The following is a 27,090-nucleotide window of genomic DNA, read 5'->3' on the forward strand; positions in this document are numbered from 1 at the left end:
AAGGTGTCAGAAAAAAAAAGTGCACATGAAAAGGAAAACTCACAAAGCACAGACACAGTATTTTATGGGTCATTAATTTTTTTAATTACACTATTAATTAGCTTGACCAGTTTTAATTTCTCAGATTGCTTGCAAATACAATTACACAACAGAGAACATTTTTTGCCAAATTAGAATATCTGTCTGCTTATTTGTGGAGCATGTCTTTGGTTAAGGGTCTGAATGAAAATGAAGAACAGCTCTCTCAGTGATACCATCAACATCCGCAGAGTCAATGCAGTATAATTGAAATCGGACAGACAGATCTAACATTTAGCAACCTGTACACAAATGGAGTAATTTGGTTCTACTTGTGCTTAGTGCCACTCCGTGTCAATTAGGCAGAGGCTGTATGTCTGTCTATATTTCACATTTCACATTATAAACTCATCAGTGTTTTCTCATACAAGCTTCTAAAATTACATTACAGGTGAAAAGCATGACCCTTGTTCCAACTGATTATTACATACAAATAAAAAATACAGAATAATTACATCCAAAACACAGCATTGTAAAAGGCAATAATGCAGCAATTAAAATCTCAATAACATTGTTTATATTTTGTCGGGAAGTAAGGGGACAGACCAACAAAGAAGTCTAGAATTCGACAGAGGACGTACGTACAAATGTGATTTGAGTAACTACAGTATACACCATTCTAAGTCTGCTAAATGCTGGTAGGAAACCTTCAGTGGTTTGGGAAACACAGGCAAGCTTATTCTCATCTATGGTTTCAGTAGTATCATTACAAGATCAACTGACTTAAACTGTGAACATACAACTTTTTCATTCACTAACGTAGCTGTACAAATTATACAAGGGCTATGATTTCTCTTCACCTGTCATAACACAGCCGCGACCTGCAATTAACCTGCCTAACGAGAGAAACGCAAGATTAATGCTAAATCAAAACATCGATAGTCAGATTCTTGCTTAATTCAAAGCAAATTTTACAAAAAGAAAGAAAGAAAGAAAGAAAAAAAAACACAAGTTGTAAGTAAACAACTTTTCCTCTTAATGGAAAATGCAGGTTTTTAAAGAAAACGTCCACTGGTAAGAAATGACTAAAATATGAACTGATTTTGGTATGGATCATCTCTACTACAGTGAATAATTAAAAACTGATGAACAAAAAGCAACATCCCACAACGTGACCTTTCTTAACCAAGATGGTCTGATAGAATTAAGTGGCTAAAGGAAATCAAACTGACACACTAAGAAGTTAACAATCAGCCTCAGAAAAGGGGCAGTCCCCTTTTTTTTACTTACCTATACAGGGTACTATGTTGATCATAAATATGACAAACTACAATGAGTCATTTAGTGAAAAGTTGTTTATGAAGAGAATAATTTCAACATAGCATCTTTGGAGATCCAGCATTCAATGTTGTTGATTCCCAAAGATCAGGTCAAACTGGCAGATTTAAACACATACTGTCAGTTTCACTACTACCATGCCTGAGTGTGGTTTGTTGGGACTTACTGCACGCACTGACACTTCACATTACGATAGCTGTGACCTCTCTATACTCTAAACTTTAAGGTCCTCCGCTGTGGTACACACCTGCCAAATGTGAAAATGAACAGGCTGCTACAGGAAGTGATGAGAGGGGCATCAGGCATGTAGCATGTCTGTTGGTTGGTGTCGCTATTCCTATTAAGGTCTACTAGGGGAATGATGCAGTACTGAAAAGAAGATGGAATCTCAATGTCTACCTTAAATACATTCAGAAAGAAGTTACTGTGTCGTTGTCTTGTGCTGGTTTTTACAACAGTCCGTTTTCAATCAGCCATGTTAGGAAAGTGTTTCTCCTTCTCGTAACAGCACAATGTACTATTGTTATGTATTATTCCATTACATCAATGCAAATTAATCATAGAAATGTCTACATCTAGTCGTATGTATTTCTTACGATATTTACAGTGTCCATTTTGAACGGTGACATTTCCGACTTTTCAAAAAGCAATGACAGGAACAACACAAATAAATACAGCAGCGTCATACACCAAGTTGTCATGCTTTCATTAAAATAACGGACTTCTGATTATTATTCTGTTTTACAGCTCTTTAGGTAGCAGTACAAATGAAATAAAAATCATTCACTGACTAACTTATCTAAATGGAATATTTGGTATATTTTGCCAAATAATCAATAATAATATTGAGGTCAGATCCTCACAAGTCAAAAAACATGATGTTTTATTTATTTTTTTGTACCACCAGCACACAGTTCTGTATCGACTAGTGTGTTCTTTTTGGCCTCCTGCATTTTTAATTAAAGCCTAAATGTCTCACACACTCAAAGTTAAACCTCCAACATCCTCACTTAATGCTCATGTCTTAATATTAGAGGTGCTCAATGTTACAGTAGCCCATGGAGGTGAGGTCAGTTTGACAATTAGCCCAGTAATTGCCCTTTAATCTCTGAGTGGGTTTTAAATTCAGAATTACACCATAATTTAACTAGGCTGTCACTCACACTCATCTACACAGATACACTATATCTAACTGTGGTACAGTTTGAACAAATAGACTACTACTGAAAAATAAATACTATAAAGCATTATGCACCGTTCAACTTCAGTTTCTAGTGAGGAGCAAGAGATCAAGTCATGCCACTGGGATGGGGTTTCCTGTCTATAATGTGAATGTTTCCGGATTATGAAATGCTGTGGCAGCGCTAATGAAAGGAACAATCCTCGGACTCTAACCCAATAAGTAGATGATGTGTGTTTTTATTGTATCTCATTATGCACATTCTGGTTATGATGCTGTGGGTCATTTACAATGGGTTTGGGATGTACCCCGTACTTATTCAGTTACTTTAAGTTTGCAACACATCTTAAATCCATCAAAAAAGGAGTGTAGCTGGGACACCACCGTAACGAAGAGTGTTGGAGGAGGAGGAGGAGGAGGGGAGGGGGATAAAACAAGTGGCCGGGCATGACTTGCTGGCAGCCCCAGTACCTCAGTTCATCTGTTCAAAGAATTTGTAGGTAGGGTTTTCATAGCCGTGGTTCTGCATTTTGTTGAGCTGTCGTTCCTCTGGTGTCAGCATGGGGTCGACCTGCTGCGAGAAACACAAGACTCAAATTATTACACACCAAAGACGGGTTCACGAGCAAGGACTACACCAACAACTGAGAGGGCAATGAAGTGTTTATGTATGTATGGGTTTAGCTTTGAGAAAGATCAGCCAAAATCATCTTCAAAAAATACGCTACAATCATCTTTAGCTGTCACCTGCCTATTGTGGGGAAAGTTTGTCATGCAGGGAGGTGTGCATATTTGATCATTTACAATAGTTAGATGTAATAACTCTCTCAAGTGTATGGTAAGTATGACTGGAATCAGTGGCCGGTTAGCCTAGCTTAGCATAAACATGGAAAAACAGCTATGACTATCCAGCCGACTCCTCGTATCTGTGTCAAACTGTCTTTGAACCACAAATTGCCTCTGATGACCATTCAATAAGTCGAAGTGTGTATGGTAGAGGCGTTGCATGAATATGTGTGTAAATGTGGTTTGAACTGTTAAGCGCTTTGACTGGTCGATAAGACTAGAAAAGTGCTATTTAAGTGCAGTTTACTTTTAACACCCTGTTTCTTGTTTGTTTAACCCGTGCAGAACCACAGCACTTCATGTGCCGGACATCTTCTTATCTAGGGGCAGTAACCTCCACTCGATGTCTGAAAACTGCTTGTATTGGCAAGCTGTTTTTTTTCACCTTTGGACAGGGCCATGCTAGCTGTTTCACCCTATTTCCTGTCTTTTTTCTAAGCTTCAATAAACTGGCATCACAGATGGCACTAACACTTCTGGCAGTGAGTAGTCAGCACCTTGAAGCGATCATTTAAGATTGCTCTATGTCTAAATTAAAGGCCAAGCTTGGGTCGTACCTCTACAATGCCATGGCTGATGGTGCCATATGGCTTCCTACGCACTAGCAGCAGACTGATTACCATCACCATGGCAATCGCCACGGCCACCACCAGCAGCCCCACCATGGCGCCACGGTTAAACGTCTCCAAAGCGTCAGGTTGCTGCGGAAGGACAGAAATGTGTGGTGTATTACACAGGGATAGGGTCATGGATCAATTCATGTTAATTTCAATTTACAATTTTAACAAGAGCATTTTGATGCTTGTGCTCAACCCTCACCAGCTCGTCTCTTGCAATTTCAGGAGACTTGTTGACCACCGGCTTGAGCTCTGCAGAGATGTTCTGCAAGGAGAGGATAAAACAAAAGTTTTCAAACAAACACAGACAGCACACACTGCGGCCACTGATGAGGGATTGGGGTCTTTTGGATTGGCCAGAATGATAACCATCTTACCTTTTCCTCATATTCATAAGTAGGGCCTCTCTCAGATGTGGTGTAGTCATATTCATCCACTGCAGACACTAAGGGTAGAGTCAAAAACACATGTGGCTGTGAGCAAAAGTAAGAAATACAAAACACTGAGTTTATAGAGTGAGATTACGGGTATGCTTTAATAATACGTCATCTTACCTTTCTTATTGGACTGTGGTTCTGTAGAGAGAAAGAGGAGAGGGTATATTATTAACAACAGAAACCTCGGAGATGCTTTTACATTGAGTTTTTTGTGTCTCTTTCACAGTGAAGATAGAATTAAAGATGTTGGATTTGTGGGCCTGTGACTGAGCAGATATGTACCAATGCGGGGAGGATAAGGCCTGTTCTGGAAGGCTCTCTCCTCTTCCTCTTCATCATCCTTTTCCTCTTCGCTCGCAGCCGGCAGAAGCTCCTCAGTGGTGCGAGTCTCAGAGAAGGAGGTGGTCATGAGCTCGCTGATGTCTCCTCTTTCGGCCTTGACCAGTTCCTCTATAAATGACACGTGAAGACCAAAAAAAAAAAATCTAAGTTGTCAATGCTGATATGGGAAACTGATGCAATGATGAGGTAAGAGCAGTTCAGCTTACGGATATCACTGTGCAGCTCCTCAGCCAAAGTGGGATCCTTGTACAGCAGTGCAAGACTCTGGTTCATCCTCTCCTCAATCACATGGAGATGTGTGTACACCTTAAAAATGCATATATTTGTAAAGTTTTACCACAAAAGTGCAGATACAAAAATGTTTTGCCATGAAATAAGAAGCACTGAATTGGTTCCTAAAATTAATCGACCAAAAAAAAACTTTTTTTACAGAGGTATGTGTCTAAAGCTGCTTTTTTGAAGTCAGCAAATACCGGCTCTGATCTTAGTTTAATGAAAAGAGTATTGGTAGCTGTTTCACCTCTGTGAGTTCAGCATTTATTAACTTATCTGGAGCACGTACTAACTCCTCAGCACACAATGTTATGTGTGTTTTATGGTCAGCAGAATGGAACCTCGCATCCAAAAAGCACAGATGTGTGCGAAAAGTACACGCGCACACACACCTGGAATTTCATCTGCTCAGCCTTCTGGGGGTCAACGGCCACAATATGCTGGTAGTGTCTGAGTGTGTGTCTGCGGTCCTTCTGCTCTGCAGCCATGTATCGCTTCAGGGCCTGCAGCACCCGCTCGGGCTGGAAAGGAAAGGTAGAAAAAATGAGTTGAAACTACCATCTGTTACAAAGAAGGAATCTACATGACATCTGTGCAGCTGTTGCACATTTCATTCATGTATATTTCCCCCACTCTTCTGACCTGGGGGGGGTCTGACTGAACAGCGGTCAGGTAGTTCTCCAGAGCCAGACGGCGGTTGTTGTTGAGAATGGCCTCGACTCTGGCGAGATGAGTCTCCACCAGCCTTTGCCTCTCTCCAGCGACCTGCTCTTCCAGCGTTTGCAGTACAGACTGGAAGTGCTGATAGGGGGAAATGGGAGGGAGGTAGATGCAAGGACAATGTTAATTCCTCCACTAGAGAATTTAAAATGACAGATGGGAGTCGATAAAGCGGGATGACAAAAGCCCACTTACCTCATTCAGGGCCTGTCGCTCTGACTTTGGCAGATTCTTTGACTGGTTGTCTGCTTCTGCCCATTCCTTCATGATCTGGTAAAGACAAAGACACAGAATCAGTCACACAGAATTATACCAAATGGATGGTATGAATAGTTTGTATAGACAGAAAAATAAAAACACAACATGCAGACGACCCCCTTGTCCAACTCTTAAAACTTTTCAAAGAATATTAAAACTGTAAATAAATGGTGCTGCAGAAAGCTGTTTGAAGGTGGTGGTGGGGGGGCATCATACGTATGTGTGGTGTGCAATTACCACAGCAAAAACCCCAATCAGAAAGAAAAATCTTGAAGTTGCACAGAAACTGTTGTGAGATTGTGAGCGAAGATACACACCCGCATACATGCAAACACAAGCAGATATGCAGTTTGATAAACTTTAAATTTCCATCATGTATGAAACTCTGCCTCTGCAGCCAATGGAAAGTACATTAATAGTTAATTTATAACTTAAATACCAGGCAATACTATTAACTGAACTACCAGGTAATACATTAATTTAATTTAATAAGGGGATTGATTTCTTGTGAGAATGTGTATATTGTTCATGTCAAGACAGTTTGACACTTTTTTTGGAGCATAGGCAGAATTTGTTGTAGTTGTTTTTTATGTATCTTGTTCCCTCACTGCAAGTAAAACACGCACAGGCCAGTGCCCCTGTCATTTTGAGTATTAGGTTAGGGACTTTGAGCAATGCAACAGCATGTCTCTGCCCAGATTAGGGAATTGACTGTCAAAAGTCGGAGCTGCCAGCCAACCACCATTAGCCTGTTCTTAGCCCTGTGAAAATCACCTCATTGATGCGCTTCATCCTGCGCTCCTCCAGGTCTGTCTTGGCACGCAGGAAGTTGGCATGCTCGGTATCGTCCACTGGCTTCTCGAAGTAAACATCCACGCCATCTGTGGGCCGGGGCGTAGTCACTGGATAGGGAAGACAGAGAACAGAGGTTGCGGATTCTGCAAGAATTGGCAGAGAGCAAATACCATGTAAATCAAGGGACAGTCCCAGTCAGAATGTGACCGGGGGAGGGCAATGAGAAAAGTAGTGAGAGAGAAAGAAAGCTGGAAGAGTGTGATGAAATTCAAGAAAGAAACAGTGGAAAACAACATCTGCTGTGTCCGGGACAGAATGTGGATGGAAGATAATAATTCTTGTGTGTGTGTTTTTTTCTAACCCCAGCAGAAGCACCAAGGAAACACACATCATATTGTGTAACTCATAAGATTAATCTATTTACAAAGGTTGTGGAGCTGGAAAAACAAGATTAATGTGAAAGTACTGACGTTACTAATCCCATTTAGCTTTGATTGATTACATTTGTCACTTTAAATGCAAACACAATTGGTTTGAGTGCATAAATTGCACTTGTTTTAATTGAAACAAATGTTAGGGTTGGGGCAAAAGCAAATATTAATATGTGAATGCAGTGAGAGTTTATCACCCCTTTCAGCAAATATAAACCTATGACAACACTACAGTATAACAAACTTGACCCCTAGCAAGCCCTCACCAGCGTATTAACAGGCCCTGACTCTTTGCACACAGACAGTGACCACCATTGTAGTTTACCATTCTGAGGTTGCTATTTTATTTAACCTCACATATAAATAGGTCAGCTGCTCTATTATATTCTATCTGTGCATAGTGAACAATGCGCCCTCTCTGCTGCTGTGGGTGTAAACGTGTGATATGCAACAGATCTTTCTGACACGCACACATGCCGTGAGGTAAGCGGCTCTGTCAGCAGGCATCTGACAACTTGTAACGTGGTTTCAGATGATTTCTGAAAAGGATAAACCGAAGAAAAAAAAGGTGACACTCACAGCTTTCTCCTTTGATCAGAGGTGTTGAGGTGGTGGGTTTATGGCTTTTCTTGTAGAAGAATGAGTCCAAGTAGTCTGACGTATGGTAGGGGCCTGAGTCAATAGGGTATTCATACTCTTCTCTGTCTTTTGCCATCGCCTCCTCTTCTTCCTCCTCTTCTGCTTCCGCCTCGTCTATGCCCTCTTCCTCCTCCTCCTCATCTTCTTCCTCTTCCTCCTCGTCTTCTTCCACCACTTCATCATCCTCCTCCTCCATGTCGGCCTCGTCCAAATCTGTATCAGGAGAGGGGCTTGGGGTGGGGGCTGTCACTTTGGTTCTGTGGAAAAGTGCAACAGTTACTACTGACATCTCCTCTTCTCGTCCTTTAACAGCGTTAGATCATCAAGCTGAATATATAAATGTCTTACACAGAATTAAGTTTTCCACTAGTCTGGACTGTGAATGTCTGAGGAGCAGCGGGGACGTCCCTCTCATCTGTCTCTCCTTTCCCGCTGGAACTCCCTCGGCCTGGGCAGCACACGTACTCGACCCCCCGGAAATGGTCTCCACATGGCAGCAGCATCCCGTAGCTGTGGAGCTCCAGATTGTCTGCAGTGCATTCCTAAGAGGGAGGTAGACCCACAATGTATGATCATGTAAAATGAGTCTGAAATTCATGTGTCAAGCTTAAACGTAGCACAGAATACTGTAATATCTAAATATAAGAAAACAGACTTCTGTGTTTGTTGACTTGGATCAAAAATACCTAACAGGAGGAAATGCAAAAGAGTGCAAAAGCTTGAATTCTTTGTCATCTTTCCTACTCTGATACATTAGGTGGGCGGTCTGACAAATGATGACATGATGCACAGTGTCCCACTAGTCTAGTCATTGGTGTTAGGGCTAGCTGCACATGAGGTTTCAAATGGAAACCTCAATGGAAAGTTCATAGTGCACATGGAATTTAAATTATGCACCAGTGGAAAAATTGGCCCTTTGACTCAAAACTTGTCTTTTCAGCCATTTTTCTCCCCGGCCTTCTCACCTCCTTGGCAATGTTGTGCCAGTATATGTAACTCTCGCAAGCGTCCATCTGCTCCTGGTGGAGGAAGCGGCATCGGTCAGGCACCAGCAGGGCCTCGCTCACATACTCGCCCTCTGCAGCGTGATGAAGAGAGATGAAAAGGATTCAGGCAGTGTGAGCTGATTCCAGGCAGTTCATTGTCAGTATTTTCAAGTGTCAAACTAAATGTATCTTGTCTTTAGTGCTTCATTTGAACATGAAAGTAGAATAGAAAAGGAAGGAAACAAGAGCATGTGAAGGAACAGAAGCTGTGTGATACAAACACAACATGAAAGAGAAGCATGGCAGCAGAGCAGAACGGCTAGATGGGGATGGGATGCACAAATTAGGTCTGACAGAGCATGAATGTGTTAAGTGGGAGCACTGTGACCACAAAAACTGCAGCTACAGTGGCAAGACAAGGACAGAAAGTAAAACTGCTCTTTGCCTAAAATGCATAAACATATGACAAAGAGCAGGAATGCAGATTACTACTTTGTTTATACAGTAAAGCAGAGAAGATGTGTTTAATAGTCAGTCAAAACATATTCCTCATACAGCACTACTACTGCCTGCTGTTCCATGGGGCTCAAGTATAAACCAACGTTTTCACCCAAACAACAGGCTGTTCAGTAGAAACTAAACAAGCTGGAGCCAGTTCCACTGTGTCGTGCGTAGGGTACACATCAAAGTATTTCATGATTCACTGTTTATTACTCATTCATTCATTCATTCATTCACTCATCTATTGCTAGCTGATCTCCCCCCCCTAGTGGCTTTTAGCAGGTATGGCCCCTCCGCAGCTGAACATGGTGCTTTGTGTGTATCAAAACTAAGAACCTCATTTAATAGCACAACTACAAAGCCCAGCATGAGATGCACAATGGCAAGAGTTAACGTAAAGCCAAGTGCTGGAAAGAAAACCTTAAATCATGCTTGTTGATTTATGCAATAGGTGTTCTGTAGCTGCTTGGTTTTGATATTTCACCAGTCCCTTTAAAACACAACAACACCATGCTGTGTTATTTTTATTTTTCTCACTTTATTAAATGTTGTTGTTTTCTTAACCTTGGACAGTTAGGCTAGCTGTTAGTATTTGCGGTAAACTAAGATAAACACCTACTCCCTGTAGCTTCCTATTTAACTGCCAGGCAGTGGAGAGTAGTACAATTTTTCACGTCTTAACCGCAATACAAAAAAGGTAAATAAGGGTATTTCCCTAATATGGAACTATTCCAGAGAAGGTGTCTAATGGTTAGAGATAAATGACTGCAATGTCCCAGGTTAGCATCTAGCTCTATACCCAAGGTTTCCCTTCTGTTTCCACTGTCAAAACAGTTGACATGACCTCAAGTGCACAGTGTATGTAGAAATGTAAAGGATGCTTCTTTGTGCTTGTTATATCTTTCCATCGCAACTGAAGCTCACAGTGTAATTCTAGAGCTATGCAGGAAGACCGGCCTTGGTTGTCACTCTCTTGAAAGTCTTTCAAATGTATTTAATATATGTTATATGTATCTGCTATTAAATGATGTAGGTGTTATCTCTGCAACACAAACAGAAACTGTGCAAAATCAAGATGATTGGATGATGATAGAAGAAGTTGGAAGCGACCCATGTTACAAACATCTCCTGTCTTGTCTTGTTCTTGTGAGTGAGGTGCGTTGTTCTTACCTAGACAGCGGTAGGGCAGGACAATGAAGGGATGTGTCTGGCAGAAGCCCCAGCCTTTCTTACACCAGGCATGGATGGTGACAGGTCTTTTTGATTCCTCTATATGGGAGATCGGAAGCGCTGGGTACATCTGGATGTACGGGTTCATGCAGAGACGATAGAGACAGAGAAACAGATAGATGGATGGGCAGAACAGGGGGGCCGAAGACAAGAGGAGCAGTCGAAAGGGGAGGAAGTGGTTAGAAGAAGAGGTTTTGGGGATTGGTTTGGATTGGTAGCAGGATCAAGGAAAAACAGGACGGAGAGCACAGTCAGCAGGGGAGAGGACTAACAAGGGAAAGAGTCATGCAACAGATTCTCTAACTATATGGAGCCAATTTATACATGGCATGGTCTTTCACTATTTTGAATTTCACATCCGACTACTTTCACTTTAAGTCCAGGCCAGTAACATTAAGCACAAGCTCATTATGAGGCTGGATAGTGAGATAATAGTGAACTGTAGCCGACCCAGAGTCTGAATGCACAATAAAATGCTTTCTTCACAAATGTCAAAGGAAAAAAAAAAAGAGGGATGGTTTTTGTGTAAAAGCCATCACAGATGCATAATGTGCCAGCTAATCTCATTACAGTCCATTCAGGGTTATTGCTGGGGCTCTCTGTAGAAGCTATCTGCACTTTGGCCTCCAGGTGGTGCTTGGTTGCACTTTAAGCTTGGACTGGAAATAAATATATCTGAAGGAGGAGTATGTGTATGACTTATTACCTAGATGTTAAAGAGAACACATATCAGGTGACAAGAGGGGGATAAGTGGATGGTGGTGCAAATGAAATAGTGTAATATTTCAACAGGCCACCATCTCTCTACTATATATAGTTAAATATATAGATTTGATAGGGCAGATGTTGGACAAATCAAATTAGAGAAAAAGAGTATGAAATCTGATGTTTTGTTCATTTCATGCTACATTCTTTTCAAACTACTTGGTCATTAAGTTTCTGATTTTGTTAACGCTGCTGCTAGAAGTATTGATCCAGACTGGTGTTCATTACAGCTGCTGAGATGTATGTTATTTCCCTGGTGAGGTTCGGGGGATCTTACCTCCTGACAGTAGGACAAGATTTCGCTAGGCTCTTTGAAGCAGCCCTGTCGGCCCTGAGGATCTGGCTCCCACTGCCCGGTCTGTAGGTTCATGTGAAGGAGCTGCCGGCCACAGAACATGGCTATCTGCGGCTCTGCCACCTGGGGGCCTGGACCGTTCACCTCGGCCATGGCCAGAGCCTGGAGAGCGAAAGGGAGGGGGAGAGAAAGAGAGGGCAGAGAGAGAGAGGCATGAGAAGTGAAGAGGAGTCGATACAAGGTCACAAATTGTACAAAACACAGTGGTTGATAATATTGTGTTTGAAGCTGATCCAGGGCGAGTAGACCACAGATGATTCCTAAATGCACTCCTGCACTATCCAACATTTAGAGTGAGAGTGTGAGCCAGCGTGCAGGACTGAGAGTGAGAGTGAGTGGAGGATCGAAGCAGAGAAGCGAGAGTGTAGAGAAGGAGAGGAAGCTAATGCATGGGAGAATTTAGCGCACACTGCGAGCTTTAACAGAATATTGGCAAACCTAAAAAATCGGGAAAGATCCATAGTCCCTGTTGAAATATCCCTGAAGTGACTGAGAAGAAGAGCCAATAAAAAAAGGCTGACATATCGACTGATGGCCTATGCTCCCTGCCTGTTGACAGGACTGAGAGCTGATAAAAGCAAGAGTAGACGGTGGATGAAGAAGATGGTGTACTGTGAAAACATACAAGAGTATGTAAAAAGAGTGCTCCCTCTCTTCCCCACTCTCCTCCTCCTCTAGCGACCTTCTAGGATGTTGTTATTGATCATGGGATATGTTGCCTCTGCCTGGGGGAGGGCCCAGGGGACCCCACATAGAGGAACAAACAGAAGCTAGGGCTTGGAGTCAGGTGTTAATACAAGCTCATTGACCGACGGGCCACTTCACTACATTAACACACAGCACAGAGACAGAGAGAGCCCAGGGAGGAATAAAGGACGGGAGGGGTTAGGTAGTGAGTGAAAAAGTGCTTTAAACAGCACAAAGGCTTGATCTGAACACTTTTTTCCCCCCTCAGAACACATGAAAACAGGGAGCCCTCAAGAAGCACGAGAAAGAGCCAAAGTGGAATCGTGTTCCAGTGAATGTCTGAGTCATCTCTTGTGCAAAAAATGAGCCGCTTTCCAAAGAAAGCAACACAGATTCCTGCAGGTCACACAGTTCATGGAGAATATGTTAGTTTCTCAAAACATCACTTGACAGCAACTTTCATGGTAGAGAGCATGCGTTAATGTTTACTGTCCAACCCTGAAACTCTTCAAAAGGGCATCCTGCACCCGGGAGCCTCTGCATGGCTCATATCCTTTCATCTGTGCTGACAGACAGAGCGACAGCCCTACCGACGACAGACAAGATGAGCGACGCTGAGCCAATTAGAGGGAAGTTGCCCAAAGGGAAGAAACTGAGGAGAAAAAAAAATATGGGAGAGTGACGCCTGATCAAAGGGAAGCCCTGCTTTGGCCGACCGGAGCTCAAGTGTTTGAAGTCCTAATTAAAATTCATACAGAATAAAATAAATATATAAAACCCTTTGAGTAAATGTACAATAAATATAATAAGCCCTGAGCAGTCTATGCATTCTAATTATGCTAAGAGGAGTTTGTGTTTCTGCATGTCTTAGCAGATTTCTTACAAATTACGGCTCTACTTTTCATTACTGCTGACCGCTTCCCAAAGCACATCAGAGGTTTTTTTTTTTTTTAAGATTTATGAATGGATTTTTTTTTTTACCTTACAGTTAATTTGTTTGTTTCACTTTAGTTTTGACATTATAGTTGCTTGAGAGAGGTAATCAATCACAGTGAGGATCATCTTTTTACTTAATTAAGCTGCTTTCAGAGTCAAGAGCTATAAACAATATTCAATTCAACAGTGCATGTTTTGCACATTTATCACTATCTAGATTTCTTTCACAGTATTGCTCTAAATCACAATGCTATCTTGCAGCCAATTTGTAAGTTACAGCTGTCAACACTTACTGTGATGGATTACCCAGCAATTTCCAAGTCTCTGCAAGTTAATGATCACCCCGTAATTAAATGAATGAAAATATTGGCTGCTGCAAAGGTGCGGAAAAGTTTTTCACAGATCTAAAATTACTGTGGTTTGCTTTGGAAAGTTGTTGGTTTAGGGATTTGTAATAAGGTTCTCAGTCAACAAATGTTTAATAACAGACTTTTGTATTTCTAGCTTCAGTGTGAAATGTTAGATTCTACTAGAAAACTAAATGTCTGACTGTGTTGGTTATTGACAGTGCTGAGCTGGAGATTATTACTGGTTAAGTATAAGGATACGCACAGAAGCTGAAGCTGCTGAAACAAGCTATCTAAAGCTGTCTAAATAGATATATCTCTTTGACTCAGGGAAGGTCAGTGCCACAGAGAAAAAAAAGAAAGAAAAAAAATAACTTCCGGATATTTGAGAAGATAACCTGGCAGCTCCCCCTGGTCCGGCTCTCTCATTCTGCCTGCTCTCCACTACTGCACTTGTAGAAAATCAATGCTGAGCGACTGCAACTGTATCGCCACGTTCCCCCAAATCAATAGCAGTCCATCAGGAGCCTGAGGCCCTGACCTCCAGCACGGCAAAGCCGCACACCCAATCTTCAGTCTGATCTGGGACCAGATTAGATCTCCCTACAGTGATAACCCCTAATAAGAAATACCATTTTAACATGCACATGTTGGCTGGTCTATTCCTGCGTAGCAGCAGAAAATCTCCTGCTTGTTTTTGACCCAGTTTGGAGAATAATCACTTTTTTGCCACTACAGACGGTCACAGCCACAGCTCCACATAAGCATCACTCTGGGACTGACGTCTCACAGCCCCAAATCTGTGCTGCTGTGTGAATGCCAAAGCTTGTCTTTGTCAGAGTTTCATTGTACAGTGTCATTGTATTTTCGTAGGAAGTGTCATCTGTGTGCGTCAGTTTGTTTGTTTTTTACCATCTTACCAGAAAATGGTGAGAAAGCTTAACTGGACAGAAATGTGTTCTCTGGAATTTGATATTTTGCTTACGGTAATTTGGATCTGGTTATAGCATGAACTTTTTTTCTCATAGGAATAAACACTGACTTGGGAAATCAGTAAGCGCAACGCTTAGGATTGTGGGAAACATCTGACAAGACTGTGCTTGAGCCTGGGCATAACAAGAGGCTGATGTCATTCCAGTGAATATTGTTGTTGCTTGTTTGAGCATATGGTTTTCATTTACTATGTGTATTTGATTATAGGACATTCATTACTGCATCACCTTTAACTTTATGTATAATTGGGGCAGGCAGTTAAAGCCATGTATGCATTTTAATGTGGCCTATATTGCACTCATTTGAGGTGACTGAAATACTTCTTTCACTGTTCAGCCCTAGATCAGATATATTTGATGTTTCTGTAAAATCAACATCTCCAACCAGCAGGACAGACCTACACAAATAGTCTGGGTCAGAGAGCAGTTGTCTGTGCAGCATCACAGTGGAGAGAATCTGCCAAGCCATTATCTTGTTTGAATGGCAAATCGGTCAGTCAACCCAGTGGACAGCCTGATAAAGGCAGACTTTTGGGAGAAAGAAAAAAGACTGTGGTTGCAAGAGGAAGTAAACAGGCCAGAGGAGGTGTATGGTTTACAATGCAATTATTTTTGTGGCACAAACTTAGTTAATTTATACCACTGGAACAAATATGAACAACTAATTATAATCTATATCAATCAATAATTAGTTAACTTTGGATACTAAACAATAAAATAATACTTCTTTTAGCTCTGCTAGCAGCCATGCTCTATGAGTTTGACATATTCACAGATAAAGTATCATAATAATTTTGGTGATGCTGTGAAATCTCCCCTAATCCACCCATCAAGCCAGAATTTTATTTGATTCATGAAAAAACTAATGACATCCCATCAAGCTTTTCTGAAACGTGTGCTAATTGGTGAGTTTTAGCATGCGGTCATGCTAGGATATATCCCAAAGCACTGCTGTGCTGGTGTCACAGAGCTGATAACAGGGTCGATTCATTTAAGTGTTAAGGGTTGACAACATATTTCATTGTTACTGAGTTTTTTGGGGGCAGCACAGTGGTTAGCACTTTCCCCTCACAGCAAGACAGATGTCTGGTTTTGATCCTGGGCCTGGGGCCTTTGAGATTGAATCCAAAGACAGTCACATAAGGTTAACCTGTATGTCAGCACTGTGATAGACTGCATGGCACCCTGTCCAGAGTACACCCCACCCTTGCCCTACTGTATGTTAGTTGGGATTTGCTCCAGCAAACCTGTATAGCAGTAGGCCTTTAGCAAATGGATGAGTGTTATTTGAAAACAATATTATTTTTCTATTATCCTTATGTAAACAGAACTTTAACAGGTAGTTCAGTGTTTACAGAAATGCAGGGAGCAACACATGCTTTTCTCAGAATGCTCAGGGGTCTTTCGTAGGCACTTTGCTGTATTCACTAGATACAGATTAAATAGACACAGACAATAGTCCTCTGTTGTGAAGGATTAAACGGCTAATTCACAGCTAAAAATAGCTTTTGCTACAGTGAATGAACCACATTCTTGTACCTTCATTAAACTGTTATGTTCATGTTTTCAACTTACAAATTAGAGTGGCAATTCCCTTTGGACTGACAAACATGCAGTCAAAGATTTTCAGTACTTTGGTTGGATGCAATTTGCATTTTGATGCCAATCAGACTGCAGAGACTTAAGACTGTTGTAGTGTGAGCACAGCGGTGTAAGTCTCTCTGAACACTCCCCATCTCAATTAGGATCTGAGGCTTCCTGATCCAGTTGGATTCACAATAATGCATGCTTCACAATCTGCCAACAATTGCAGCCTACTCTGCAGGACAGGCTGCAGAGCTGCTGCCCTCCATATCTCAGTTCAAAAACACTGTAGTGTACTGAAGCATCTTTGTACAGCACCAGGCTGCAAGCACAGGGGGAAGGTGGATGGTTCAGAGGTTGGTAAGGCAGTGCTGTTCAACCATCCCCAGTCCCACATCATGTCCTAGTGCTGATGAGGCTGAACAGGCAGACGGCCCAAAAGCCTGACAGCTCCCCACTGCAGAGAATGCTGCATCATTAATAACGACCTGGTGATATAAAGCCAGAAACATCGATTAGCTTTCTGCCTTTTTTTTCTCTCTCTCACTATGTTCTTTGCCCTGGTTAACTCCCTTGATATTCTATTTTTCTCTCCATATTCGCTGCATACTGACGAGGCTGCATAACTTTGTACTCACATGTGTAACTCCACAGTCTCCATAGCAATAAGCACCACAAAGAAACAAAGTGATCCCACAGAGACGGGAGCATAGTGTGCACTCCACCAGAAGTTGTGGAACAGCTGGTGCAGATATATAATAATAGTTAATTATATTTTCACAGATATTCCTCTAGTAGAGGGAGATATGCTTCAGTGTGTTGAGCATCCAAAATATGAGCTGACAATACGATTTCTGCGACACAGATATTCTGTCAGCCAGGGATGAGTTTGGGCCAAGGCAGTACATTTACATGTTCCTCCAGCATCTTCCACCCGATTCTAATTAAATTTTCAGCACCTGTTCCACCCTTATGTTGCAGGATGACTTCATCCTCAGTAATGATGCAATCTCCTGGTCCTGGCAGGCAAGCCAGAGCGGAAGGGGCGGAGGGGAGGAGCCCACCCATCATTTGTCACTTTTTACAAGTTGCTGCCGGACCATACAGTGGAGCACAATGCCATAAACGAATGGACGCTTCAAGTAGATGTGGAGCCTTTTAGTGCTGCTGTGCTCAGAGCAACATGTCATGTAATGAACAGTGTGTAGAGTTAAATTGTTATTACATTGAATTTGGTTTTGCTTTTCCTTTAAGGTTTAATTTTCTGTATTTTATTCATTTATCCTGTGCTGCCTTTGTTATTTTGAATGCTCTAAATTACCTCAGCCCTGTGTTTATGTATCTAATACAAGGTACATGCATGTAGTCTATTCAGTGCATTTACTGTGATAGGCACTTTGATACATTTTTTTTTTAAATGCACCATAAATCATCTGTGACTTGAGAATACACTACATAAATACAAACCCTCTGGTCAGAGATATATTGCAAGGAGCCTGCTTGACAGCCAATGATTAACTAGGGACATCATACCCCTGAGGAGCTAATCTCTACTTAGCAACAGGGATCTGGGATATCCCATGTAACCAAAATACACCATGTAGTGACAACATAGCCAAACAGCCATACATCACAAGGAAAAAAAATAGGTTTAAAATTCCAGGATACAAATGTTTACGTGGGTTTTGCTTTGAGAACTGTGTCTGTCCATTATCCTGTGATAATAGACACAACCATAGGTTTAAAAAAGGTGTAACTGAATAGGACTTAGCTACTAAGCATCACCTGGAGAGTTACAGCAGGCTCCAGGTAGCAACAATCGCACATAATATACAGTATTTGTTTAGTAATGTTTAGATAACTTGAATTTCCAAGGAAATCCCATTGACTTATTTTGGCACTTATAAAAAAGAAATTGTCTTGATACAAAAACCTATCTGCAGAGAGCTCTGCACTGTGCAAATGATGTGCTTAATAATTTATGGTGCAAGAAGCCTGGTTAGGGATTGCTGCTGATTAGTACATTGTACAATGTAGAACATTAACATTGTATTCTGGCCAAATGCCATTAATCATGTAGAGAACACACCCACGTACAAATAAGCATAACCCATGCATGTATAAAACACAAACACACACACCCAGGCCTTCCTGGGCACGTCTTTGTGCCTCTCTGCAGCACAGATGGCTGAATAGTGGGTGTCTTCCTGCTCTTTGGGCCCCTCCTTCACTCTTTTCTCTATATACCTCCCCCTCCTCCTCTCCTCCCACCTCCTCTTAAGCCAGAGCTTGATCCACCTGAACCACCCCATCCTTGATATGCTTTTTGTCTCCTTCTCTCTCCCCCCCTGCTAACAGCTTTCACACAATGCCTGACACTCTGCTGTTTGGCCTCCCTCCCCAGGCCAGTGTTAAATGGCCAGATAGATTTGGGAGCATTCATCATTGTAATCATGTTGCTTAATTATTCATGGGCTCCATCAGGCCTCTTCCTGGTGTGGCATGTAGTTATTAGAGAGTAGCAACATTAGTCTGCCAGACTCTCATCGTGCAGAGGGGACAAAGGAGGATAAAGCAGGTTAGCTCTGTGCACTGACACTCATTATACATCTCTGACTAATGGCTAATTGAAGCCATTCATTTTCTATTCAGAAGACACTGATGAGCAGGAAAATATTGCATTGCTTTTTTATGTTCATGTATTATACTATTTCTACCTACTGCAAACCACACACAGTTGCTGTTACTTATTGAAGAAGAAACTGACTTGAACTTATTTCCGGTCTTGATAGCCTCCTATTATGACAGAGACTTTTAATGTGATGTGTAAACATCGCAGCCTCCACTAAGTCAGGCTTCATCAGTCCAGATTACAGCAGTCCAGCCCCCAGCTGGGCACACTGGGAGCAGATGGTCCCATAATCACCAGGGTTCATCTAGGTCTGAAACAGCAGCCAAAACAGCTCTGAATATTTGATTTAATTTCAAGTATAGCTTAAAATAGAGGGCATGTCAGATGGCATCACTGCAAGAGACTCCATAGAGCTGGAGGCTGGCAGTGCCAACCATTTCATGATTACGGTTATTTAGGAGTATACTCAGAGTTGCACCCACTGCAGTCTGTAGCTATATATCACATATTCTTGTCAGGGGGATATCCTTTCTCAAAGGTTTTATCTCTTATCTTTCACACTGCACAGACTTCTGCAGGGCAAGAAGGGCAGTCATGACTGATTGACAACTTCAGTAATGGTAAATGTCTCTTCATGTTGGATACAGACTTCCCTCATGTATGACAGCACTGTGAGGCTCAACCCAAGCATGGGCAAGGACCTTCCTTAACCAGCTGGGATTCATATGAGTCATAAATATCATGTTCACACATACCCCACACCTCTGGCTTTATCTTTTTGCATTACAGCTGTTTCCTGTTAACTTTCTTTTTAAACATCCTGCCTTTTCTGCAGAATCCGTGGTACAATTTGTTAAAAAAAAAAAAAAATCAGACACAACAAGAAAACAGGAAACTCCCACAGATATAAAATTGAATTCATGCGTAGTTTTCCCAGTTCCACGGAAGGTGGTATTGAGCAATATTCAGAATGAGACAAGTGATTGTGATACTTGTGTTGCACAGAGTAGGCTGAACTCAAACGCATGTCTGCCTCTCTGTTCCACCCACACTTCAACAAATGCTTCTTCTGACTCATGCACCATAATGACGCCACACTGTGCATGTTTTCACTCCAGAAGAGACAAAAACACAAAGCGTAGTTGGTCACTTTCACAGTCCTCCAGCATGTGTGTGTGTGTGGGGTGGGGGGAACACAACTGAGTAATACTGTCTCATGAATCCACTCTGGACTCTGAGAACATTAGGTTCCGGCAAACTTCAGCAGCGGCACCCGGAATGATTTTGTCTTCTGGTAATTGTCGATGAATTTGTGCTGTTATGTAACACCGCTCAACCTCCTTCACAGTTAAGCAACACAACATGGGAATGCCAGCATGTTAATGCCAAATGCTGTGAGCCTGCAGATGTGATTTCAAGCTGAAGAGCTACCTCAGGGGATTGAAGGAATCAACGGCTTAGCAGAGATTTGAGCACTGCAGGTCCATCTGAAACATCCTAATGTCAACACAATTGCCACTGAATCAGGGATTTTCTGCAGACAGATTGAGATTGACACAATGCAAACACGCTCTCCAAATCTGTATTTATATGGTAAATACATTTAAAAGGTTTGAGTCATGCAAGGGTTGAAATTTCCATTAGCACCTACATATTGTGGATTGTCACTGCTAAAATGTATTTAAAACTGGGATGATTATTTGCCTTTTCTTTGATATAATCCAAAACCTCTTATTCTAATTATAAGTACATTAAATCATTGCTATAGAGAGAAGAGCACCCTCAAATCTTAATTAAATGACAAAGTGACTGGTTTTGAGCTGAATCTATCCAGCCTGAACCATATACACAAAAGTAGACATACACACACATACATAACTTGATAACTATTTACCAGCTGAGTGAGGTATCAGATGAGTGTGCAATTTAGGGAGATGAGACTGATCTTAAAGCAACAACATGATGCCCTTGAGCATGTTATAAGTAGATTAAGGGAATCTCAAAACCTAAATGAGGGGATGCTTAGGTTAAAAGACTGTAATAATTGATCCATTTAAGGACAGACTGTCTTTCTACGGTCTCTCTGACAAACAGCAGGCAGCCAGCATTTTCTTGCCTCCCTCTTTATCTCTTACTCTGGCCCTTTGCTGCCTCTCCAGCCTCTCATGCTTCTTTGAAGCTTTTGTTTTTGCAGTAGATCTCTTTTTCCTTTGGATCCACGTCATCTCTCTTTCAATTGTACTTTTACTTTTTCCAGTCAGTTCATGCACTTTATTTAGTTGGCCCATATCATCTACAGATATATCTTAGACTATAAATTGTGCTTGCTAAACCAAGCAAAGGGAATCTGCAAATGGAGGGAATTAACCTTTATGATCAGTCTGAACATTTTTTTATTTTTTTTTCAAACCTAATAAAACAGTTGTCTCTCAAATTTATATTATTTTCAGGAACGTATCCTTTGGGACATGGATGCATTTATCCGTATGACATGTGACCTCTGATGTTCTCTGCATTTCCATCACAATAATCTGTTAATCTCCTGTGACTGTCTATAAATAGTAACAGCATTTAATATCTTGCTTTAAATAATGACTGCTTTTTAAAATGTAGGCACACCAACTGAATATTTTGTATTTTATATACACATGATATATACATTATAGCAATAAAACAAGAGGAGACTTTTAGCAGCAAGAGGTGGCAGAGGAAGGGGAGGGGCCTGGTGGGGGTAGGGGTTAAACCATTCATACATCTACTGCCTTCTGCCTCTTATTTATGCACATGCACATCATGCCATCTCCCCTGGGAGCCTGTATACCAGATGCAACTTATGGAAATCAGCGTTTCTCTCTCTCTCTATTTATATACATCTATATCTTTATCTATATCTGTCATGATACGTTCAACTAACCTTTAATTCAATCTCACACTACATTGGTTCATTGCTTTAATACCGCGGCATGTGGTATCACTGCAGTGGGAACAAACTGGTCTTTAACTCCCGGTGAGAGTTCAGAGACAGCACTATTGCCTACAAAAGATCCCAGCATGTCTACTCTGACCCCATGTATCTGCAAAGATATATTGAGGAGGTTAACCTTTTCTTCAGTCTCTGGGTGACTGTGTTGCCCTGCACAGCATATTTAGCCTACTGCTCATGGTAATGAGGTGCTCTGTTAATGAACAGCAGGATAAACAGCTAATGCTATGTCTGCTGGGACCAGCTTGCTGCTTATTCAAAGCAAAAGAACACCAAGGGCCTGCCAAAGACAAACTGGATGAAGCAGCGTGCAGCGGCGCGGCCGGCGTCCCTCTCTCAGCTGCCGACCTCTTCATCTGTCTCGCTCGTTCCCATCGAACCCGTAAACACACATCTTTTTTAGCCCTTACCTCTACGTTTCTCCCTCTCAGCATCACTTGGCCGCGGAGGGTGGTTGCCATGGTAACACCACCCACAGGAGCCGGCTACCTTCCCTGTTACCGTAGCAACTGGTTCCCTACAGAATTTCAACCATGCCACTCAGTCTCTCTCTCTCTCTCTCTCCTTCTCATTATCAGTCTGCCTCTCTCTCTCTCTTTCTTTCTCACATGAAAGAGTCCCCATATGTTTGGTTTGACTTTCTATCCTCGGCAGGTTGCTGATCGCTGGCTTAATGGCTGGTTAGTTTTCCGTATCACTGCCTGTTGGTTGTTTACACACCACTTAAATTACTTACTCGGATGCTGGGTCCTGCTGAGTTGGGCTTAGCGTATCTTTCTAATAGACACTCTGAAGATCACAAACTACTTTAATCTCCTTAAAGAGATTAAAAACTTCAGTGTTTCTCCTATAATCTCACAAGATTCTTTATTCTCTGCTTACAATATCAATTTACATTATGTAGCAGATGATAACCAAATAATACATTTCCTCCAAATACGTAGAAACAACAATGTCAACAACTAAAAAAACAAAACAACAATGTTCTGGAGGTGTGAAAATAATAACTATTTGGTGATAGTAAGAGCCATTTATCAAACAATGGCTAATGGCAATATGATAATAATGCAATTTGATATACCATAACAATATATCAATGATATTAACAATGTAAGGACAATTAATTAAATATAGCAAAACATTATACTGACAACTATGACATGATGATCGGGGACAGCATCATAGCGTGTTGCTTCTGATGATCCCACTCTTGCTCACTGTAGCTGCCCTTAGTTAATTTCAGTGTGGCGAATCAGAAGCTGATTTAATGAGTCATCACATGTCCCTCTGATTCGTCTGCTTCAGGGTCTCCACACAAATGATTAGCCTTCCATGCATCACTTACTCCAAGACTTCACCTCAAGTGCACTGACATCAACCATTATAACAAAAAAAAGTTTAGTCTGACATCGCCAGAGCATAAACAGGAGCTTGCTGATTGGTCGGGAAAGAGGAGGTATAAATTTGATCTACAAAAACCATATGAACTTAATTATGATTTTTGTAAAAGCCAGACTGTCTGCGTGCACTTCAAATTCAACACCAGAACTAGCACTCCTTCAGCACTAGAAAACACAGTTTGATAAACCCACTCACAGAAAAGATAATAATAATAACTGAGATCATGTCAGGCTGACATGTCCTGTCTTGCTTTAGCCCGCTCTGTGTTAGTTTAGATCAGGGCCACTCTGGTGAGATAATGTGTACTGTGCTGAGCAGATTCACCCAGTAGATTAAATATTAGTGTTATCTCATTTCCTCAGGCCATAAAGTCTCCACAGACCATCCAGCTGAAGGGAAAATGGTTTAATCATAGAGACAATCTGTAACAAAGACCCCTCACCGGGGCCCGGAACCTCCATTTGTGCTTTGTACTTTTATTACACACTTCTTCCAACGCGCAGCTAGACTCGTGTGAAGCATCCAATTTGTCAGCGGAGCTTGGGTGAGTATTGGCTGTTAACTGGCACAGCTTGGCCTTGGCAAACACAATGACCCTGAGCTGAGAGAAGAATGAAATCCTGTTTGCCTGTCCCCGTCACTGACTGAATCCTATTGTTAATGATTAACAACAGCACCTGAGTCGTCTTCTTTATCATCTATGGCTCTTTGCACCACCAGCCTACCTCTCCATTATAAGCATGTCAGCTGTGTGTACTGTAGGAAATATAGGCAGAGCCAACTGCTGGCACTGCTGAATACTGAGCATCAAGTCAAATGCTGTGGGAACATTTTGTCTCCAGGGAGGGTGTGTTTGCTTGTCTTCTATAATAAATCCAATACAAAAACACATTCATACTGGCACATAAACAACTGCTGGCAAGGAATGTGGTTGCAAAAGTTAAGAAAATATACACTACTCGTATATTCATAGTTGCACATGATTCTTTCAATTGTTTTCCTATTTAACGGGATTATGTGCATTCATTAACCTGGTTATCTGTTACTACTTATAAACTTCACTTCAGCCACATGCACTTCACAGCTGAATGCAACAAGTTCAAACAAACCGTCTGAAATCACCCAGAGAAAAACACAGCTAACACATTACAGCACAAAGCTCACAAAATGACTCTTCAACTATGTGGAATAAATCTGACTGCCATAATAATAGTAAGTATACAGAAAATGGTGCTCCTATAGTCGTTTGAGTGTATCATTGAGACAGAGAAGCAGCAGATGTAAATAAAAAGACTCTATCAGATCTGTAAAGGATATCAAGAGGAAAGAAAAACGCAGGAGCAGCATAGTGGAGAAAATAATATAATAAAAACCAAGGCTGAGTTTAGAATATAAATAATTCAGGAGCAATCAAAGTATACAGAGGGAAAGTGAAGAGATGTCACTGGCCACTGTGAGCTGCTGAGGCAGACGGAGGAGCAGTGTCTGGGAGAGTGGGTAGGGGAGGGGTGAGGGAGAGAACATAAGAGGCAGGGGCAGAGACAGAGAGGGAGATAGACGGACGGACGGGGGGGTGGGGGGGCTGTTTGAGGCAAGGAGGACACAGGCGTGGGGATTTTCTTTTGTGTTCCCCACAGCGGGGCTGGGGAGTGGACCTGGAGGGTGGAGACTGGGCGGGGTGGGGTGGGGGTAGATAAAAACCAGGTAGCATGAAGACAGACTGAGGGCTGGCGCCGCCGGAGCGTTGAGAGGGGTGCGTGACAAGTGCCAAAGCCCTGTCGACAAGCAAGAGCCCAGACCTTTCCACAGCCTTCAATAATTGATGCAGTTTCTGCAGCGTGCCATCTTTATGAAGCAGCAAGTGTGTGCGTCTAATGTGTGTGTGTGAGTGTGTGTGTGTGTGTACTTCGGAACTATCCGTGAGTGTGAATGTGTGACCTAATTGTGGCGATGAATGATTTGGACCCATCAATGCTGTTGTATACCTTTGTCATAAAAATGACGCTTTTCATTCCTTCTGCTGGGACTGTGTGTTTTGCAGCCAATGCTGCGCAAAAAGGAGGGAGAGGAAGAGCGACCTGCCAAAAGGTACATCCGTTTCCCTCTACAACAGCTTCCAATGCTCTTCTGTAGAATATTAATACGGGCCTTATCAGCCTCAGTGGACCCCCCCAAAAAAACCACAGTCTCTCAAACCCTGTAGCCAGAGCCGTTAAGGAAATTAGATTTTACAGTCCTGCTTTCATACAACTCAGTGCTCCACTCTGGCCACAGGGTTTTTCTTGCTTCTGTCGCCCCGTCCCACCCCACCCCACCCCACCCCACCCCTGTCTCATTTCAAGGCCACCTGTGAATACATGTACATGACAGAGATGGATCTCTCTGCTTTCCCAGCTTCTCCAGCAGAGCAGCAATAGGGCTGGGCCCCTCCATTATCATGCACTACACCCCTGCAACCCACATAACGTTCTACATGCACTACATCACTTACACTCTCTCCTCCTTCGCCCTCACGCTCTCTGTTTCTCAAATCATCCACTGTGCCAGGGCTACCCCCCCCCCTCACCCCCCTCCCTCTGCACCCACCTCGTCCTCCGCCTCCCCCTTCGCTTTCGCTCTCTCTTTATCCACCAGCCCTCACTCTCACTCTCTCTGCCACTACACGCTCTCTCTTTTTCCTCCTGAACATGAAGGACAAGCGTTATCACCACACTGCAGATGTTTTCGACGGGGTCTCCTCTGAAACCTCCCACTGGCTGCAGCAGGACCAAACATCTCTGCTCTGCCCTGGCATTAAACTTTTCCGCAGAAATCCAAACCATTGGGCTTTTACTGAGGCCGTTACACGGGGTGTGAAGACCTTGGGCTGCAGTGATATCTCTGTCCTGCAAGACTCCAGAGAGGAGCCAGAGCTGGATGTGATCAGGATGGCTCTCAATCCCTGTAGGTGACACTGGGCAAACACAGACACACACACACACACACACACACACACACACACACACACACAAGACACTTACACGCTACTGAATACACAGTCCGATCAGGGCTGTAGCTTTTATAGACATTATTATAAATATATTATTATAGACACAAATCTGAAGAAGGCCTCAGGGCCAAAACATTATTTTCATATTAAAAGATTCTTACATATGGAGCCAAGAGTGAGTTTTGTCTGACGTTCAGTAAGTGGATGATCACGCAAATAGTTATTCCTTTACTATGGTGTAACCTAGAGGTTTCCGAAGAAATAAAGTCATCAAATGTATCACATCACTTTATGCACTACAGTCTATGGAGACGAAATAAATGATGACGAGCCTCACAAGCAAACATTATTAAACAGTGAATTGGGAATTGCCCCCTTTTCTAACTGTGAACCATTAATTTGAAATATTTCAGGGAACCCAAAAGACAGGACAGAAACCGGGATTTGGCAGAGCTTTCTTGAACCTACCGAGGGGGCGCGAGGGGGGGGACCATGCAAATGTGTAATTAATATCATATAACATATTTTCTGCAAAAAAGCTAGTCAAACTATATGCCTGGACACACACACACACAGGGGCGCCGAAAAGGGGGGGTAAAGGAGACGGATTCTAGGGGCCCATGATGGAGGGGGGCCCAAAGAGGCCCCTAATGATGATGAAATGATAATACAGAAAAAATAATATGGCGCTAAGTTATTAACTAACATATAATCACAAATATTTTATTCAATGTCCTGGTAACAATAACTTTATTTGTTTTGGAAACATCAACGCCTGCAGGGCCCCCCCTTTCCCCCTTCTATTTCT

General features: G+C 42.2%; 1 protein-coding gene across 2 annotated transcripts in view; it reads right to left on the reverse strand.

Moving 5' to 3' along the window:
* Positions 1-1,070: 1,070 nt before the first annotated feature.
* aplp1 (amyloid beta (A4) precursor-like protein 1) overlaps positions 1,071-27,090 on the reverse strand; it is a 32,288-nt gene continuing 6,268 nt past the window's right edge. The window contains exons 2-17 of one of the 2 annotated variants that reach the window (XM_085801809.1): positions 11,654-11,833; positions 10,552-10,681; positions 8,860-8,972; positions 8,243-8,436; positions 7,835-8,151; positions 6,804-6,931; positions 5,967-6,041; positions 5,694-5,852; positions 5,444-5,572; positions 4,985-5,084; positions 4,719-4,886; positions 4,554-4,574; positions 4,377-4,444; positions 4,202-4,264; positions 3,940-4,083; positions 1,071-3,107 (exon numbers count right to left, since the gene is read on the reverse strand). In XM_085801809.1, the coding sequence (XP_085657935.1) occupies positions 3,009-3,107; positions 3,940-4,083; positions 4,202-4,264; positions 4,377-4,444; positions 4,554-4,574; positions 4,719-4,886; positions 4,985-5,084; positions 5,444-5,572; positions 5,694-5,852; positions 5,967-6,041; positions 6,804-6,931; positions 7,835-8,151; positions 8,243-8,436; positions 8,860-8,972; positions 10,552-10,681; positions 11,654-11,833 (2,088 nt within the window). In that variant the 3' untranslated portion in view covers positions 1,071-3,008. Of the gene's footprint in view, positions 3,111-3,939; positions 4,084-4,201; positions 4,265-4,376; positions 4,445-4,553; positions 4,575-4,718; positions 4,887-4,984; positions 5,085-5,443; positions 5,573-5,693; positions 5,853-5,966; positions 6,042-6,803; positions 6,932-7,834; positions 8,152-8,242; positions 8,437-8,859; positions 8,973-10,551; positions 10,682-11,653; positions 11,834-27,090 lie in introns of both variants that reach the window. The other variant, XM_085801808.1, reaches the window with a different exon arrangement.

This window comes from Trachurus japonicus, chromosome 16 (genome assembly GCF_045865225.1).
Source record: "Trachurus japonicus isolate A0001 chromosome 16, Traja_1.0".
Taxonomy (NCBI): Eukaryota; Metazoa; Chordata; class Actinopteri; order Carangiformes; family Carangidae; genus Trachurus; species Trachurus japonicus.